This window comes from Erigeron canadensis, chromosome 1 (assembly GCF_010389155.1).
Source record: "Erigeron canadensis isolate Cc75 chromosome 1, C_canadensis_v1, whole genome shotgun sequence".
Classification (NCBI taxonomy): Eukaryota; Viridiplantae; Streptophyta; class Magnoliopsida; order Asterales; family Asteraceae; genus Erigeron; species Erigeron canadensis.
The window spans coordinates 40,423,746-40,443,359 of record NC_057761.1 but is presented as its reverse complement, the minus strand read 5'-3'; the positions used below and the strand labels follow the sequence as shown (position 1 = coordinate 40,443,359).

Here is a 19,614-nt window from a genome sequence, read left to right as displayed (position 1 = left end):
AGGATATGGTGATGGATGTATTGGATAGAACATGCCCAATCGTTTCTAGGTTGGTCGCCATGTAAAAAAAATTTTGAAAAGTAAAATTCTATAAGAATGTATTCTCGACTTTCTTTTTTTTTTTTTTACAAAATAAAGGAGAAGATTGGATAGAAGAAGAAAGGATAAAAAATTATATTTATAAAATGCATTTTTGAATTTTATCATTTAAAAGAAAAGAAAGTGAATAAAAGGATTTAAATGCATTCTTGAGTTAAATGAGGAGGATACGAAAGGATAAAAATATGTAATTTTACATTTATAGCCTCATAGTTATTATAATTCATATAAGTTTTGAAGGGTATATTGATAAATTTACAACTTATCATTCCAAATCTTACCAAATATGGAGATAAAGTTTTTAGGTCCAAAACCCTCAACTTTTCCTTTCTATCACTTTCCTTTCTTTTAATAAAAAAAACTCAAGAATACAAAAACATAAATTTTCCTCTCCTTCCCTTTCTTATCTCATAAAAATAAAACTCAAACATGCACCCTAAAGGAATCTTGCATTATATGATTTAACGAATTTGATAGAAAGTTTTGAATTCTAATTCCATCAAATCTTCTAACCAAACAAGTAATATAATGGAATTCAAATTCCAATTCCATTGGATTCTTATGAATTTCATGAACCAAACAACCCCTAAGGGCTAGTTTGGTTTACAGAATGTTTTTGAAATAATTAGAATCTGTCAATGGAATTGGAATTGGAAGAAATTAAAATCTGAAAATTTTAAAATTTGGTTTGTATTTGGTCAATGGAATTTAATGAAATTCAGTTAAATAATTCAAAATTATATTATATTAAATGACAAAATTAACCTTCATGCATCTCTAATAATAATATACTTGTAGCTCACTTTCATTTTAACAACATATATTATTATTAAATAATAATAATAATAATCTACCTAATATAACATGAGAGATAATGTGATCAGATATTCACATACAATCATACCACCGCGTCCCTTTTTCATTTTCACAGCAACCCCTCGTCATCCCCCACCCTTTTCCAGATCTATTACTCAACAACATTTTTATTACATGTACCAAACAAAAAAACGATTAATTGATACTAACTGCAAGAAATTTTAGTCATAGTAAGTTTAACGATGGTTGGTGGTGGTGTTATTCGAACGGTGGTTGGCGGCTATTGTTGGCGGTGGTTGATGGGAGGCGGTGGTTACCATGGCAACCTGGAGTTCAGTGGGTTTGGTGATAGGTGGCGTTGGTTGGTGGCGTCACAACAGATTTCATCAGAAATGTATGGCTGAAAAAATATAGGTTTGTAAATTTTGTAGGGCTTTTTTGTAAAATTGTTGAATTCAATTGGAATTCAAAACTTTTCATTGGTTTAGTGAAGGAATTCTGAATTCTTTATTTCAAGGAATTTGAAGGAAAGTTTCAAATTCCAATTCCATCATTTTTTCAACCAAACACCCTCATGAATGGAATTCAACATTCCAATTCCTAACAATTCCTAAGAATTCCATGAACCAAACACCCCCTAAGTTGTTAACATCTTTGTTGTTAAAAATAGAGGTTATGGGGTCAATCATCACTTCATTTAAAGACCAAAGGTCTTATTCTATCATTTAGATAGATTCTGTAACCAGCTTATTTACCTAGGTATGGTAATACTATCTATATTTGACAAAAAAGCCCCATGAAATATCTCGTATTTTCTTCTTTTTTTTGTACAAGAAATAAAAAATACGAGATATGAAATTGGTTAACTGCTAGTCAGTGTGTGATGTAAAAGAAGGCTACGTGGGATATGGAGGTGGTTGTGAAATGAAAGGGGTTATGAGTTATACTGTTGTGCCACTGACCTAATGTGGTGTTATATTATTATTTTTTAATTATTATTAATGATATTATATATTTTTTTAATAACATATAATTCCCTATATACTAAAAGGTAATATTAAATTTACAAGTAAAACTGCATAAAGTATAATTCTATATCTTAACTAATTTTAATGCACTTCTTACAACTTTTATATGTATTGATCTAGAGACATTTCATCTAAAAAACGTCTTGATTATTATATCAGATACACTTTTCTCTCATTTTCTTTTGTCTATTTGTTATTACAAGTCCACAAACAAATAAGATATAATCAAGTTTAGGTAGTTACTTTTTTGCTTTTGCTTCTTGTAGCCCAATCCCCCATTTCATCCTCCTCAACCTATTCTGTTGCACACTAACAAACAGATGATCCTGAAACAACTTCTTCATTCCCTGCACACTAACAAACAGATGATCATGAAACAACTTCTTCATTCCCTTCACCTGCATGTTACAAAGTATAACTTGCTACCTAGGAACTCCTTATAGATAATAAATTAAAAACATATCTCATTCAATAAGTTAATACTTACCACATTTGGTCCAGCTGCATATGTACCCCCTAATAAGAGGAATCCTATCCCACTACTTATGGCAACCTTATGTGGTGTTGGAGTCTTCAACTTCCAGCTTATAAAAACTTTTTCAAACCAGGGGGTAGCCTCAAAGAGGGGTGCTATAAAAAAGAATACATTAGTCAAACATCACAATTTAACAAAAACAATCAAACACTAAAAAAAAATACTAGAACACACCAGGTTATCTGATTTAACGGCTATATATATATATATTATGCCTTTCATAGGATTAGGGTTTGTTTTCTATAATTTGAACTCATATATGGAAGAAGGATCCAAGTACTTAAAATAACAGAATTCCATTAAGATATATATTCACCAAAAATCCATTAAGGAAGCATAATCCTTAATGGTAAATACAATTCGTGGTAACGATGGCGTATCCATATTATACTACGAAAGGCCTGCCAAACGGACAAGTGTCAACCCGCAGCGTTACGAAGGAACCTGCGTGGGAAAGGCTCCTAGCTGGAAATAATACCCAAATAAGGAAGAGATCACCTAAATCTCTTCTTCCCTAAAATAAGGACAATCGGTTACAGCCGATAAAGAAAGGTAACCCGATCCATAATTAACGGATAAACTCAATGAGGAGGAAGTTTCCTTAAAGACTCTCCTTCCTCCTAATCACACATCTCCTATATAAGGAGACTCAAAACCTTGACAAAGGGATATACAATCGATCACTCAAGAAATATACATACTTCTGACCGTAAACATCAATGGCATAAGATTATGTTCATAAACACGGTCGGTCATTCATATATATAGTCCGATCTTAATCGGCTACATCACAAACCCTATTCAATTGGCGTAAAGAGGCTTACACTCTACCGTATGGGAATCGCCAATGAATAGTCCAAAACCCCTCAAACCCCCTTTTCTAACCCTAGCGCGATTTGGTGTACAAACATTGGCGCCATCCGTGGGACCACTCTCTTGAACTAGAAAAACCCATAAATATACCATTCTGTGCATCTTACGCCGTAAAAAATGGTAAAGAAAAAAGACAGGATGACAAGAGGAAGGAGGTCTGCTCTGGCCATTCAACAAGCAAGAATCAGCAATTTGACCGTGGCCAAAACGACACCAGGAGGTTTTTATTTCCCATTATTGGGAGAAAGCGAACCTTCAAGTGATCCGCTCATCATCCAAGCCACCGTATTCAACGTTGACGTTCGGAGGGTATATCTGGACGGTGGAAGTGAGTGTGACGTTATCTTCGAACACTGCTTCCTCAAAATGCCAGAATCCATACGAGCCCAAAGGACGGATCCCCGGGGACCATTGGTAGGTTTTTCCGGAGAGCATGCATGGCCGTTAGGAGATTTCGATCTAGACGTGACCATCACAGATGGGATACACGAACGAATGGAGACGCTGGATCTCTCGATAGTACGATCTCCATCCCCCTACAATATAATTTTGGGAAGACCTGCGATGCAAAGGATGAAAATGGTCCCCTCTGTCATCCATAGGGTCATTAAATCCCAATCTAAAACAGGGATAGCATCGATCCACTCCTCCTACGAACCAATAAAACAAATCAATGATGTGAAAAGGTTGGATGATGACGTCCCCCCTACCCCCATGGAAACGCAAGAAGAAGAGGACGCAACAAGGTTGGTAATTAATCCAAACTTTCCCGAACAAACGATCTCCATAGGTGCTCAACTTTTAGAAGGGTGCAAGCACAAACTTAAAAAGCTGTTACAGGCCAATGTAGATGTCTTCTCATGGGACTATTCAGATATGACGGGGGTTCCAAGGACCCTAACGTTGGAAGGAAAGCCCTTCGTCACGGAGCATCGTCTGAAGGAACACAAGCATATAGAGCCTGTTCACCAGAAGAAACGCAGCCTTTCCGCCGATAGAGATGAGGCTACTAGGAAGGAGGTAGACGAATTACTCAAAGCTGGGATAATAAGGGAGTCCGTCTACCCTATTTGGATCGCTAACCCGGTAATGGTCAAAAAAGGAGATGGAGGGTGGAGGATGTGTGTTGACTTTACAAATATCAATAAGGCATGTCCAAAAGACTGTTACCCCCTCCCGGAAATCGACTGGAAAGTAGAGTCGTTAGCAGAGCATAAGCTAAAATGTTTTTTGGATGCATACAAAGGATACCACCAGATACAGATGGCGGAAGAAGACGAAGACAAGACGACCTTCTACACCAGTAAGGGAACCTATTGTTATCGAAAGATGCCCTTCGGCCTTAAGAACGCAGGAGCTACGTACCAAAGGTTAGTTGACAAGGCCTTCGCTACACAGATAGGAAGGAATCTAGAAGCATACGTCGACGACATGGTTATCAAAAGCAGGGATGAAGAAGGACTCATTGAAGATATCCTGGAAACCTTCGGGAACCTCAGGAAAATCAACATGAAACTCAATCCCAAAAAGTGTTCGTTTGGTGTGGAGGAAGGCAAGTTCTTAGGATACTATGTAAGTAACAAAGACATCCACGCAAATCCTTCCAAGATAAATAAGTTAAAGCAAATTTCAGCACCAAGGACAATCAAAGAAGCCCAAAGCCTGAACGGCAAGCTTGCCGCCCTTAGCCGCTTCCTCTCACGCGGAGCTGACAAGCAATTACCCTTTTTTAAAGTATTGAAAGGATGTCTCAAAAATAAGGATTTTACATGGACAGAGGAGGCGTGGAGAGCTTTGGAACATATGAGAAAATATATTGCAGACCTGCCAACGCTAACAGCCCCAAAGCCAAAAGAAATACTCTATGTGTATCTGGCCGCCTCACTCGAATGCGTTAGCGCTGTGCTTGTGGCAGAAAGGGAAAAACAACAGATACCCATTTACTTCGTGATCAGAGTCCTGCAAGGCGCAGAAGCCAACTATCTCGAGTTAGAAAAGCTGACCTTGGCCCTTGTCCACGCGGCACGTAGGTTGCGAAGGTACTTTCAAGCGCACCCCATCGTTGTATTATCTGATAAGCCAATAAAGCAGATATTGCTTAAGCCAGAAAAGTCGGGACAGGTGGCCAAATGGGCCATCGAATTGGGGGTGCACGGCATTGAGTTCAGGGCCAGGAATGCAATTAAGGGGCAAGTATTGGCCGATTTCATCAGCGAAGTCCACGAAGGTGAAAACTCGATGACACACTCTGTGTCACTCGAGGTATTGGGGAACGTCGAAAATGATGTATGGAAGTTGTACACCGACGGAGCCGCAAGCTCCGATGGTTGTGGAGCCGGTCTGATGCTAATCAGTCCCGAAGGCAAAAAATTTACCTATGCTCTGAGATTTGAGTTTGAAATAACAAATAACGAAGCCGAGTACGAAGCATTGCTAGCAGGGCTTCGGATTGCCAGAGATATGAAGATCCGCAACCTACAGGTATATGTCGATTCCCAATTGGTCGTAAATCAAGTAAAAGGGGACTACGAAGCCAAGCAGAATACTACAAAACTATACCTACAAAAGGTGCGGGAGCTGATGGAATGTTTCAGTCACTTCGAAATAGAGCACATTCGAAGGAACCAAAACAAAAAAGCAGACACCCTGAGCAAGCTAGCTTCACTCAAATTCGGACACCTAGGGAAACAAGTACTGGTAGAAGTCCTCAAGGAAAGATCGATCGAAGAAAAACAAGTCTCTGACCTTGTGGAGGAAGAGGTCAAAAATTGGATGAAACCTATTTACGAGTATCTAGTAAGCGGGATACTCCCCGCAGACAAGGATGAAACCCGAAAGATAAGAGTAAAAGCCCCGCAATATAAAATCCAAGATAAAAAGCTGTACAAGAAAGGCTTTGTCACGCCATGGCTCCGATGCGTAGGCCCAAACTAAGCAGAAATGATCATCCGAGAGATACATGAAGGAATCTGCGGAGCACACGCGGGAGCAAGATCCGTCGCAACGAAGGCTATGAGGCTAGGATATTTTTGGCCGACAATGCATCAGGACTCTACAGCATTACTGAAAAACTGTGAGTCATGCCAGATACGTGCCAATGTCCCGAGACAACCTAAGAATGATATGACCTCCGTAACGTCGGCATGGCCCTTCATACAATGGGGTATCACATTGTGGGACCACTTCCCGAAGCCCAAAACAAGAAAAAATTCCTGGTTGTCGCCATCGATTACTTCACCAAGTGGGTGGAGGCAAAGCCGCTGGCCACGACAAACGGAGACCAAATGAAGAAGTTTGTATGGGAGCACATCATATGCAGGTTTGGAATACCTCATACAATCGTCTCGGACAATGGCCCACAATTTTTCAAAGGCGTCTTCCCAGAATTCTGCAAGCAATTGCAAATTCAACAATCCTTCACATCCGTTTACCACCCCCAAGGGAACGGGCAGGTGAAGGTAACCAACAGAGAGATAATCAAAGGAATGGAGAAACGCTTAGGGCGAAACCACAAGGGATGGATGGACGAACTACCACTAGTCCTATGGGCCAACAAGACAACACCAAAGCGAAGCAACGGAGAAACCCCTTTCAGTCTAGCATTCGGAACGGAGGCTGTAGTCCCAGCAGAATTCCAAGTCTCTACCCACAAGATGATAAACACCGAAGGGAACGAAGACGAACTAAGGATAGATCTGGACTTGCTGGAAGAACGACAAGAAATCGCCGCCATCAGAGAAGTTGCGTTTAAGAAAAAGATTGAATGGTATTACAACAAAAGGGTAAACCCAACAACATTCAAAGTCGGTGACTACGTGCTGCGGTTGAATAGCACGAGCGAAAAAGAATACACTGGAAAAATGGGACCTACTTGGGAGGGCCCATACAGGGTAAGGAGAGCATTTGGAAAAGGAGCATACGAGCTAGAAACACCCGAAGGAGCTCCGGTTGACAGAACATGGAATGGCTCAAATTTGCGTAAATTCTACTGTTAAAATTCCTTTCTTTTTTAAAAGTATATGTAGTACTAAATAAAAATGCCTGTAAGCAATTCTGATCATACATGCATTGGGCCAAGTGCCTCATTTAAGCATAAAATCCTACGGGAAAGTGCAAACAAAATATATATAAAATGGCCATATATATATAAAAATGAAAAACCGCAGAAAGTCCTGTACGGCTGGGGCGAAAGCGTCAAGGTGATATTTGCCTTGGGGGGGTCGCTACCCTCGTAAAAAGGGAACAAGCTAACAGGGACGTCTGAACAAGCTAACCTTATACACGTGATTACGTAAGAGAAGCAAGTTTTAACTACTTCTAAAAAATGGTTCTCAAGCCAAAAATAGCAAAATTTGCTATACAATGATGTTTCTAAAAACACAGAATATAGTCATATAAATACATATCATATGTTATAAGCAAAGCAAGAAATTAAAACATCTGTTAAAAATACATATAAGTACCATAGTTTGAAATCAAAACAGATTAAAAGGTACATACCAAAATAAGTCTTAAAATATTTATTTCATAACATATATATAGTTAATCAAACCGGGGTTTCACGACTAGGAAACTGTGCACCCCAGTATTGTGCAGGTGGGTAAGATCATGAACATAGTTACTCTGGTAATTTGCCAGTTTTGAGATAGCTTGGTCAAACACCTGTTTTGCCTGGAGATATTCAGGAGACTGATCGGAATGCTGAGCAAAAGCCATCCCCTTTCTTCTTTGAAGCATTTACGACGGCATCAACCAAAGCAATAGCCTCCGGCCCTGCAGCAAGAGTTTCACAAATATGGGGAATTACTTCTTTCACAAACACTTTTACCTCCCGGCGAAGTTCAACATTGTCCAGATCCTTTTCCAAAAGCTCATCATGACGCCTCTTCAAGCCTGCACGCAACACCTTCATCTCCACATCTTGCTCAGATAAGCGCTTCTCCAAGTAGGCAACCCGGTCAAATAAACTAGTGACGACAAGCTGGGACTCCTTCAACATATCCTGAGAATACTCATATTCTCGACACATACCACGGACCAAGAGATTTTTTCGTTCACTCATGTCATCAGATAAGAGTTCCTCCTCCATGAATTTTCGAGAAGAATCACCAGAAAAAGAGATGGGAGGAAAAGCAGCAGGACCCTTCCCCTTATCCAAGACAGAGTCATCATCGACGTCGGTAATCTTTCTCTTTGACATGGCTCTTAAGTCTTGAGAGAAAAACGAAGACAAAGATTTTTGAAAAAACAAAAATAAAACAAGATGGAGGTATATGAAAGAAAAAGTAGACACAGTGACCTATGGGGAAGGAGCAGCGAAAAGACTGAAGGCAGAAGTTCAATTGAAGCAATAAATATTTCTGCGCAGCCAAATATTTTGGCACAGAAGAGAAAAAGTCCCAACCGTCGATTACACACCTAGGGATACGTGCAGCGACTTTTTGGTTCCCATTAACTGCAACATGTCATTTCATGATGAAGTATATTTCAAGTATAGTCCAAGGGAATGCTTATTTGGCAAAAATCATCCCCTTGGATTGGGGGGCTTGATGGCGTATCCATATTATACTACGAAAGGCCTGCCAAACGGACAAGTGTCAACCCTCAGCGTTACGAAGGAACCTGCGTGGGAAAGGCTCCTAGCTGGAAATAATACTCAAATAAGGAAGAGATCACCTAAATCTCTTCTTCCCTAAAATAAGGACAATCGGTTACAGCCGATAAAGAAAGGTAATCCGATCCATAATTAACGGATAAACTCAATGAGGAGGAAGTTTCCTTAAAGACTCTTCTTCCTCCTAATCACACATCTCCTATATAAGGAGACCCAAAACCTTGACAAAGGGATATACAATCGATCACTCAACAAATATACATACTTCTGACCGTAAACATCAATGGCATAAGATTATGTTCATAAACACGGTCGGTCATTCATATATATAGTCCGATCTTAATCGGCTACATCACAAACCCTATTCAATTGGCGTAAAGAGGCTTACACTCTACCGTATGGGAATCGCCAATGAATAGTCCAAAACCCCTCAAACCCCCTTTTCTAACCCTAGCGTGATTTGGTGTACAAACAGGTAAGATATAAACATACCAACTTAAATTATTAACACTATAAACATAAACACAAAAGCCATTAGGCAAGGATTTTTCCCGCCGACATTATTGTTTGGGGTAGTCGTAGGCCCACCACCAACATCACCCACTTGAGGTAGATCTAGATCAGGATATGGAGGATCTCAACGACGACCAGCACGTTTGCCGTACCGTCACCCAGCGGCGCCGGCTAAGGATGAGCAAGAGACCCGCAAACCCGAGCCCGACCCGTAACCCGCCCGTAACTGACCCGCCCCGACCCGCCCGGACACCAGACGGGCCGGTTCTCGGTTCATGCTTTCAGTGGTTTACCGGGTTCGGTTCGGGCCGGGCCAAAACCCGCATTTCACGGTTGACCCGGTAAACCCGTGTAACTGAACATTTATGTAGTTATCTATATATATTGTGGATGCTTGAAGATGAAGAGGATAACCCATGAAATAAAAAAACATAATATACTGAACTTTACTTAGTGTAATACTCTGTGCCTATTTTTATGATGTATTTGAGAATGAGATGACCGAATCTAATATAGATGGTGAATATAGTCATGTATATGTATAGGCTATTTATATGGAAGATGGGTTGAAATGTTGGGATGCATCACAATTGTTATGATTATGAGTTATGACAATAGCGTAAATGCATGATGTGGTAGAGAAATAAGAATATTGTTTTTTGGGGATAGAACGAGATAAGAAGCAGAAAAGAGATACATGAAATATTTGTACTCCTCCAACACAATAGCACGTTGTTTTTTGAAAGTGGTTTTGATGGAAAAAAATAATATAATATTTTAAGATATATTTAGTCATGGTGTCATAGAGCTGGCCTCCAATCCTTTGTTCCTATCATGAGTTTTCATATTTTATTAATATCATATTAATTAATATATATACATTACATATATGATGTACATAGTAACAGACGGATTGAATTTCATGGTCTCACATCCACACTCTCTTCTCTTTCTAAACTTACATTCACACAATCACACTTCTCATGTTACAGCTTCTCTTAATAATAATAATAATATTAATAATAATAATAATAATAATAATAATAATAATAATAATAATAATAATAATAATAATAAAAAGTTAATAATAAAGCAAGACTTTTTTATCCTATAAGTTGTCATGAAAGAACCTTTTCCAGTTTTTATACCTCTCTATAATTTTCATTAGCAATGAAGAACTCATTTTCGGATGCATAAAAGCCCAGCTGGTTTATGAGTTTATGTATTTCCGGGTCAACAGCAAAAACCCGAACCCGACCCGGTAAAACCCGTACCCGAACCGAACCCCCCGGGGGGTCAACGGGCCGGGTCTCGGTTCCATTTTTCTTGCACTTTCGGTTCCCGGGTCAAGCCGGTTCGGGCCGGGCCGGTTCTGGACCCGTGCACATCCCTAGCGCCGACAACGCCATCGACAACACCTCATGCTTCGTACACCCCGCCACAGCGGCCACCACCACGCTGTCGTACAAGCGGCGGGTTGTCTACAAAAAGAACATAAAAAAAGGTTAACATATAATATAAAAACAGAATTGAATAAATAAAAAAAACAATGACTACTCATAGTTACCATAACTAACTTCCTCATGATCAGAAAAGAGTTGTTGGTTGGTCGAGACGACCAACAACAACAAAGGCACAAACATGATGCTAATTTTCATAGTTAGTATATTCTCAGTTTTCCTCTCCTCTTATTTCCTTTCCATACCATTTTAAAACTTAGCAATGTCTTTATTATTTTTTTTTTCCTTCTCAATCCTTTCTACCACCTTCTTAATAAAAACTTAAAGATACAGTTTATTTTTTTTCCTCTCCATTCCTTTCCTTTTCCTTTAATAAAACTTAAAAAACAACATATCTTGAAAATAACGACGACATTTTGACACACAGACCAAATGCGGAAAACACATCGGTGTTTTTTATTTTTTATTACGAAGACGTTTTGTAGCACACACCGTCCAAATGCAAAAGACACGTCAGCGTTTTTCATTTTTAATTTTAAAAAAATGTAATATAAACAAAGTTGAAGTGTGAAACCGTACATAAATTAGATATAAAGATAGACAGTATATATTTAAAAAAAATTAAAAATATGAAGATGATACAAGGAATGCAGAAAAAGTGTAACTAAGGTCAATTTTGTAATTTGATATACTTTATATTCAAAATCATTTAATTAAATTCAATTGAATTATGTCAACCAAACACATCATAAATTTTAAGACTTTCAGATTCAAATTCTTTCAAATTTCAATTCCTTTGTCAGGTTTCAATTTCTTCAAAAACATTTTGTAAACCAGATTGAGCCTTAGTCCAACTATGCAACTTTCAAATTATTATACACATTATAATTTCAAGCATGACTGCATTGTAAAATCAACAACTAATGCTTATTCAATCTGACCAAGGGGTGACGAATCTTTTACCGAAAAAAACTAATGCTTATTCGTTGAGCATTAAACTATCTTCTAATTTCCTATCAAAACTATCCGCTCATTGTCATGATAAAATGATTTTGCATTTTGCATTTTGACTTTTTGTTTCTTTATGATTGTTGACTTTTTATGAATTTTTTTCTATCTATGAAATCATCATCATCATATCATATATAAATAACAACAAAGGCATCCAAATAACAAATGTGACCATGAAAATTATATCGAAGGGGGTTATACCGTTATACCCGTAGCTACTTCGAAACGGTAGATAAATACCTTACACTTGACGCGGTATTAAAAAAGTCCACACACCACCAACTCACTATTCCCCTGTCTGTCCAAACCACGACTCATTTCATTTCATTTCATTTCATTTCTCAACATTTTCAAACCCTATTCCCTCTCTCTCTCACTAAAACATTCTCTCTCTCTAAAACTCCGTCATGGCAACACGGCGGCTGGCCGCCACTCTCCTCCGCTCCTCCCTCCACCGCTCCCCATCCCGATCGCCTTTCACCCGTACACTTCCCCGTACCCGATCATCTCCATCTCCAACCGGCCACTTTCTCCACCGTACACTCAAACACTTTTCCACATCCGCCGCCACATCACCACCAGTCCAACAACCGCCTGTATCAAAATCTTATGACGGAAAGATAACAGATGAGTTCACCGGTGCCGGATCTATCGGACAGGTCTGCCAGGTCATCGGTGCTGTTGTTGATGTTAGATTTAGTGAAGGATTGCCTCCGATATTGACGGCGTTGGAGGTTTTGGATAATAGTATTAGACTTGTTTTAGAAGTTGCTCAACATTTGGGTGAAAATATGGTGAGGACTATTGCTATGGATGGTACTGAAGGCCTTGTTAGAGGTCAAAAAGTTCTCAATACTGGTTCCCCCATCACTGTATGTATTTTTATCTTATGCCTATATATATGTATCTCTATATCTATATCTATCATCTGTATCTGTATCTGTGTGTACACTTATATATATACATAAATATATTCATTTTTGTGTTGGATCTAGTTTGTGTTTATATGTATAGATATATAATTTTCTCTTAAAGTCAATGCATTTGATTGAAGCAAAGTTTATTTTTTGGGAATACAAATTTGTAAAAAAGGGATATTAGACAAATGCTGTCTTTGAAATTTTATACCTTTAAAAACGAAAGTCTTGGAAAAGGAGAGATCCTATTAGGATTGTAAGTTGAATTTTAGCCGGAAAATGGTAACATGTTTACAAAAGTTATAGAAAAGGCCAACAATAGTAACAAAAATGTTCTGAAAATAATGTTCGAACATTGTTTTTAGAACAATACTAACAACTTAAAAGAAAAGGGGAACATATGTCATTTCGAACATATGTTATTTGAGTGTAAGATGCCCTGTTGCACGCTATTTTAGAAATAACACTGCTTAAATATATGGTGATGTCAATGTGCAATGTTCCATGGAACTAATTTTTATGTTTTTTGGTAGGTACCTGTTGGTAGAGCAACTCTTGGCCGTATCATTAATGTCATTGGAGAGCCTATTGATCATAGAGGCGACATTAGTAAGCATTATTATTTTTCTTTATTTTTTACATTTTGAGTGATATGGATTTTTCCTGTTAAGTTAGAATCTGTGTATTAATTAGCTCGTTTGCTATATTTTGAATAGAAACCGACCACTATTTGCCAATTCACAGAGAAGCCCCAGCATTTGTTGAGCAAGCGACGGAACAACAGATCCTTGTCACTGGAATCAAGGTAAATTATCGGCAGTGATGATTTTCTTTCCCATCTCATTCTTGCGATTCAATAATTATATGTGTATACTCTATGCTGAGATTATATTTGTATTGAGTGAAAGCTGAGGATCGTTCAGTATTTCTTTACCAAAATGGTTGATTCCAATTGTCTTTTTTGGTTGTAGGTTGTTGATCTTCTTGCTCCATATCAAAGGGGAGGAAAAATTGGTTTGTTTGGTGGTGCTGGTGTGGGTAAAACCGTGCTTATCATGGAGCTTATTAACAATGTTGCCAAGGCCCATGGTTCGTAGCTGCTGTAATAACATTTCAATGCTCTGATGTGGTACCTGCTAATGACCCTTTATCTCTTTTTTTCCCTTCTACAGGTGGTTTCTCTGTTTTTGCCGGTGTTGGAGAACGTACCCGAGAGGGCAATGATTTATACAGGGAAATGATGGAGAGTGGTGTCATTAAGCTAGGTGATAAGCAGGTGAGTATGTTCCAGGCCCTTATTGTTTTCTATATAATGCAATAAAAACTTTATTATGCACTGTTGTCTCATATCTTTTTATGTTTCTAGAGTGAGAGCAAGTGTGCTCTTGTCTACGGTCAGATGAATGAACCCCCAGGTGCCCGTGCTCGTGTTGGTCTCACTGGATTGACCGTGGCTGAACATTTCAGAGATGCAGAAGGACAAGATGTGCTTCTGTTTATCGACAACATTTTCCGTTTCACTCAGGTATGCTTGCTTCCATGAAGACCCTATACCTTAAAAATTTACTTATTAACAAAGGTTAGTTTTAATTGAGGTGGGAAAAGGTACAGGTGGGGTGACTGATCAAAGTAGGTGTAGGTTCAGAAATTACACTTCTATAATTGAGCAACTTTTATGTTTCTAATCCGCAGGCTAATTCTGAGGTGTCTGCTTTGCTTGGTCGTATTCCATCTGCTGTGGGTTACCAACCAACTTTGGCTACAGATCTTGGAGGCCTTCAAGAACGTATCACTACAACTAAGAAGGGTTCTATCACATCTGTCCAAGCTATTTACGTGCCTGCTGACGATTTGACAGATCCTGCTCCTGCCACAACTTTTGCCCATTTGGATGCTACAACTGTGCTATCCAGACAGGTAACCATATTTTTTTTTTCTGATTATGCTGGTTAATGTACATGTTGGGTAACGAGTGAAAAAAGGCTCTGCTTGTTCAGTCTGTCCCACAATTTTTAATATTTCAAATACGATTAGTAAAAATTTATTATTTGAATGTTGACGTCAACTTTAAAATTAGAAGATTTAAAGGTTTATGCATCTAAAGTATGATTCAGCAACTATATTATTATAAAGCCGATCTGTCATTTTTATAAAATATAAAATAAAAGCATCTAGGAGGTTTTGAGCATTGAGAATACACCCCATGTCACTTTTATCCTGATTTCAATTTCAATCTAGTAAAGTAGTTTACTCATTTGGCAGATTTCTGAACTCGGTATTTATCCTGCTGTCGATCCTCTTGATTCGACATCTCGTATGCTCTCGCCACACATTCTGGGAGAAGACCATTACAATACAGCTCGTGGTGTACAGAAAGTTCTTCAGAACTATAAGAATCTTCAAGATATTATTGCCATTCTTGGAATGGATGAGCTTAGTGAAGATGATAAGCTGACTGTCGCTCGTGCTCGTAAAATTCAGAGGTTTTTGAGTCAGCCCTTCCATGTTGCTGAAGTTTTCACCGGTGCCCCTGGTAAATATGTGGAACTCAAGGAGAGCATCGGCAGTTTCCAGGTTTAATTTTTTTTAACTCAGTTATTCCTATATTTTCACTGTTTTTAAATGTAGATAGATGTCAAGAAATCACTGTCATCTCACAAATGGATCCTGCAGTTGCTTATCCTTAACTTATTTTATAATCTCTAAAAATCATTATGTTCCGGGTCCTCTTATTGCCGCATTTTCAATTTTCATCACCCAGCCTGTCTAAATTTTATTATAATCCCGGGTCTGTGTAGAAATATATTATAATGTACATGAGCTTTAAAAAGTTGTTTTCCGTGGTTCGTATTGTTTAATATGGAAACCTATGAGAAGTTGGTAGATGTATATAGAGTTTGTTTTTCGGAGTGCATATGTTAAGCTTAACTAATTGTTGTTTAAGGCAAATATGGGAAGTATGTTGATATATAAAAATGGCAAGGTTGACCCATCTACTTGTGAATGGATAGACTTGGGTTTTTTTTGAAGGTGTGGATCATTTGCTCGCAATAGGGGATCTAGCTTACGTTGTCTTAACCGGGTCCGCGTTAGAGAGCCCCACACCCTCAATACCCAGTAGGAGGAGAAACTACCAGCTAAACTGCCCTAAGGCACGACATTTAATTGGGATAAAAGGAGAATGGGCCGAACTTCTTGACACGCTTCCAAATTGTATTTTTGTATACGGCCTCTTATCTTATTTTAATTAGAAACTTAGATTATAGTACAATAGGTTTTGCTCTCATTTAATATTTCAATTATTCTTATTTCCTAATATAAATTAATGTGCAAATACTGCTTGGGATCAATCAACTCTACTCACACTGCCTTTGACCTGCAATGAAAACCTTATGAAATTTCATACTTTGAACGATACCTAGTGATTCTGCTCTCAGATGTCAGATGTCCATCTATTGAAAGTGTGTTTTGATCATATTAGATAGTTTCTGTTTCACAAAAATAAAGATAGATTGAAAGCCGAGTGTATTGCTGACAAAATGTAGTTGAAGGTGTTTGTTGCTAATTGAGTTGGATGTGTTTTATTGGACAGGGAGTGTTGGATGGAAAGTATGATGACCTATCCGAACAATCTTTCTATATGGTTGGAGGAATTGATGAGGTTATTGCCAAGGCCGAGAAGATTGCCAAGGAATCTGCTGCATCTTAGATATTTCTTCACCAATTCTTACCATCTGATAGTCGCGAAAAATGAATAATTTTATTGATACGGTGCTACATGCACCAGGAGTTTAATTTTCAAAAAACTGAGATTTTCTCTGGGATTTTTTTCTGTGGATCCCTGTTTTTTGAGTTCTATTGCAGTGAAATGGATATGAGGTTGAACCTCAGCAAAAACCCTTCCTTCAGCCTTTTGTTGTCATATAATAAGAGGATACCTGTTGGAAATCTGTATTTATCTCCGTTTCAGTTTTCCAAAGGCTTGTGTCAACTTGTTAAATAATATAAACCATGGAGCCACCTCCAAACTCCAAAGTGACAGTGATGCCCAATATGAAGATGACTGATAGGCTGATGGGAGTGACGGCCATTTACTAATTATCACAATTCACAAATAGACTCAAATTACAAAAATATGGGCCATTTTCTAATTATCACAAATATTAACTCAAATTACAATGGACTGGTATTATCAAGTTACCAAGATGTTTTATGTTTGGTGTGTTTTACAAAATAAAATTTTAATTGTATAGATGTAGTATCAAAAACCTATTGTATCTGTTGGGGTCTCCACTCATTCTCTGATTCAACAGGGTTGAAAAACTCGTATTCCCGTATAAATGTTACTAACATTATAGTGATCTTATAAACATACGCATGCAATCTACTCAAAGGTAATAGAGAAGCCTTTGTCAGTTTAATTTTCACCCAATATAAACTGAAAATCCGCTTAGCTTAATTTGACCAATTGAGTGTCTGTTCAACCAGTTAAAGTAGCCAAATCAAATTGATTTTTTCGAACATTGTACTTGAGCTAAATCATTGAAAAAAAAAACATTATTATTGTTATTACGATAATAATATTATCTTGATAATAGGTTTTTAGTAACAATAACCATTTTAGCCCTATTTTGACCAGTTTAGAAAGGTGTTCATGTTGACATTTTACTCAAAGTGAATTAGAAAAGTTTAATGATGATTAGACTCATAAGTCATAAATCAATCCCACGATAGAAAGGAGCTTCAACTTGACGAAGAGGGCTACGTTTTTGGCATGACAGTATTTTAAACTAATTAAATATTTTGGTTTATCTATTTTAGATTAATGAATTTTAGTTGTTTTAGATTTGGAAACCTGAAATTACGTCACTAGTATTTTATTTTATTTAAAAATATAACGTCTTAAAATCTTCGGTATATCCAATTTTCCATTTGTGTAATATTTTTTTTCTATGTTTTGCTAATGATAGTTTTAAGATTGTCAATAAATGATATGACATACTCACATGCTAGTTAGGGGACTAGGAGTGGTGAGCAGCTTGACAATTTTATGGGGTGATATCGGCGGTGACCATGTATCAAGAAAGAGGGGAAAGGAGAGAGTGTGTGTGGGGAAGAGAGAGAGAGAGAGTTTGTGATTGGATAAAAATTGAGAGGGTTGAAAATTTATATAGCGTCAATAAAATAGGTTGGAAGAATTGAGAGGGTGGAAAGATTAAAATGAATTGAATAAATGTAATTGAAAATTTTTAAGAGGGTTAATAAAATCAACCAACCAAACCACTCCGAATCCCCTTATGATATTATAAGAAATGTAAAAACCAAAAAGATATACAAATCTGGCATTGATATAGTTATAAGATTATATACTCACTTCACATACACTATACGACCACTTTTAGAAAAATGTAAAACCTTTGAATTAAGAAGAAAACAATGATATAAAGATGATAAAATTCTTAAAGTAATCAGGCTTTGAGTCGAGAGTCGAGACAGTGTGAAAAGGTGAAACAACTTTTGAAGTTGAAAATCTATGAGAAGATCTACAGTTTTGGCATGGGAATATTTTAGAGTGTATTTGTATATGTTGTTCTAGCTTGAAAATATTTACTAGTACCATTTTAAATGTTAACTCCTAAAATTCAGTAAATACCATCAAGGATGTATATAACTAGTAACAAGGCAAGTTCGTTTAGAGGTTTTCTGAAAGAAAAAAAAAAAGGAAAGCTATGACTTCATTCATTAACGAATATGAATTAATGGATAAATATGGAAGGAGAGAAATCGTCCAATGGCCAATTAATCAATTTGATCCTACTATTCATCAATAGATATTAATGACAAGTTATTTATTAATCAAGAAACTGTACCGTCATCATGTGAACACATGGACTCTCAAAATGAAGACTGATCAAGATCGTATGTTCAAATCTTGTCAATGGTAAGTAGAGAATGGTGTTGAACCAGGCATGAAAATTTTATGTAGCACTCTAGGTACCAAGATGTTACATGAGAACATAGGGGCATGTTTGGTTGTAAAAAAAGTTTTCTAGTTTTTCATTTCTATTTTTTTAGAAAATGAAAGGAGTTTTTATTTCTTAGAAAACAAATAAAAAAATTTGAAAACACGTTCTAATTAGAAAACTTGAAAACATGTTAGAGATCTGAGGGAAGAGGAGGAATGAAATGAAAAATGGAAAACAAGAAAAATGATGTTTTCAAGTTATCTATGGAAAAATGGAAAACATTTTTAGAAAACTATGATTAGAACGCGTTTTCTATTTCTTATGTTTTATTGGAAAACGAAAATGAAAAACAAGGGATGTTTTTCGCAACCAAACGCCCCATAGGATTTTAACCCGTTTACCTTTTTCTAATTAACTAAAAATATAATTTATATTTATTATTATAATAATAAACCTGACAATATTATATTGGAGCATGAATCTGAGTTTTATTATGATATACTAGCATTGTACCCACGCAATGCGAAGACGACGGTGGTTTAGTGGTGTCGTTGACGGGTGGTGATCGATGATATCGACAATTGGTGTCGAGTGGTCTAACCATGTAAGTTGATACAATGGTGATAGTGATATTTTAGAAAATAAGGGTTTAAAGTGTAAATTAATTTATTAAGGGTAATTTTGGGAATATTTAATAATCATTTTCTTAAGGGTTGTTTATTAAGGGCAATCTAATAATTTCCCATCTAACAATTTGTTAACTCTTTCTTAAAATCAGGGTG

At 37.2% G+C, this 19,614-nt stretch overlaps 1 protein-coding gene across 1 annotated transcript; it reads left to right on the top strand.

Annotated features, from left to right (window-relative positions):
• Positions 1 to 12,261: 12,261 nt before the first annotated feature.
• Positions 12,262 to 16,816, top strand: LOC122600724 (ATP synthase subunit beta, mitochondrial-like). The gene is made up of 9 exons (XM_043773481.1): positions 12,262 to 12,821; positions 13,400 to 13,475; positions 13,583 to 13,671; positions 13,838 to 13,955; positions 14,039 to 14,142; positions 14,233 to 14,391; positions 14,559 to 14,783; positions 15,129 to 15,440; positions 16,459 to 16,816. The coding sequence occupies exons 1-9, from the start codon at positions 12,357 to 12,359 to the stop codon at positions 16,573 to 16,575; spliced, it is 1,665 nt and encodes a 554-aa protein (XP_043629416.1). The 5' UTR covers positions 12,262 to 12,356; the 3' UTR covers positions 16,576 to 16,816.
• Positions 16,817 to 19,614: the final 2,798 nt, after the last annotated feature.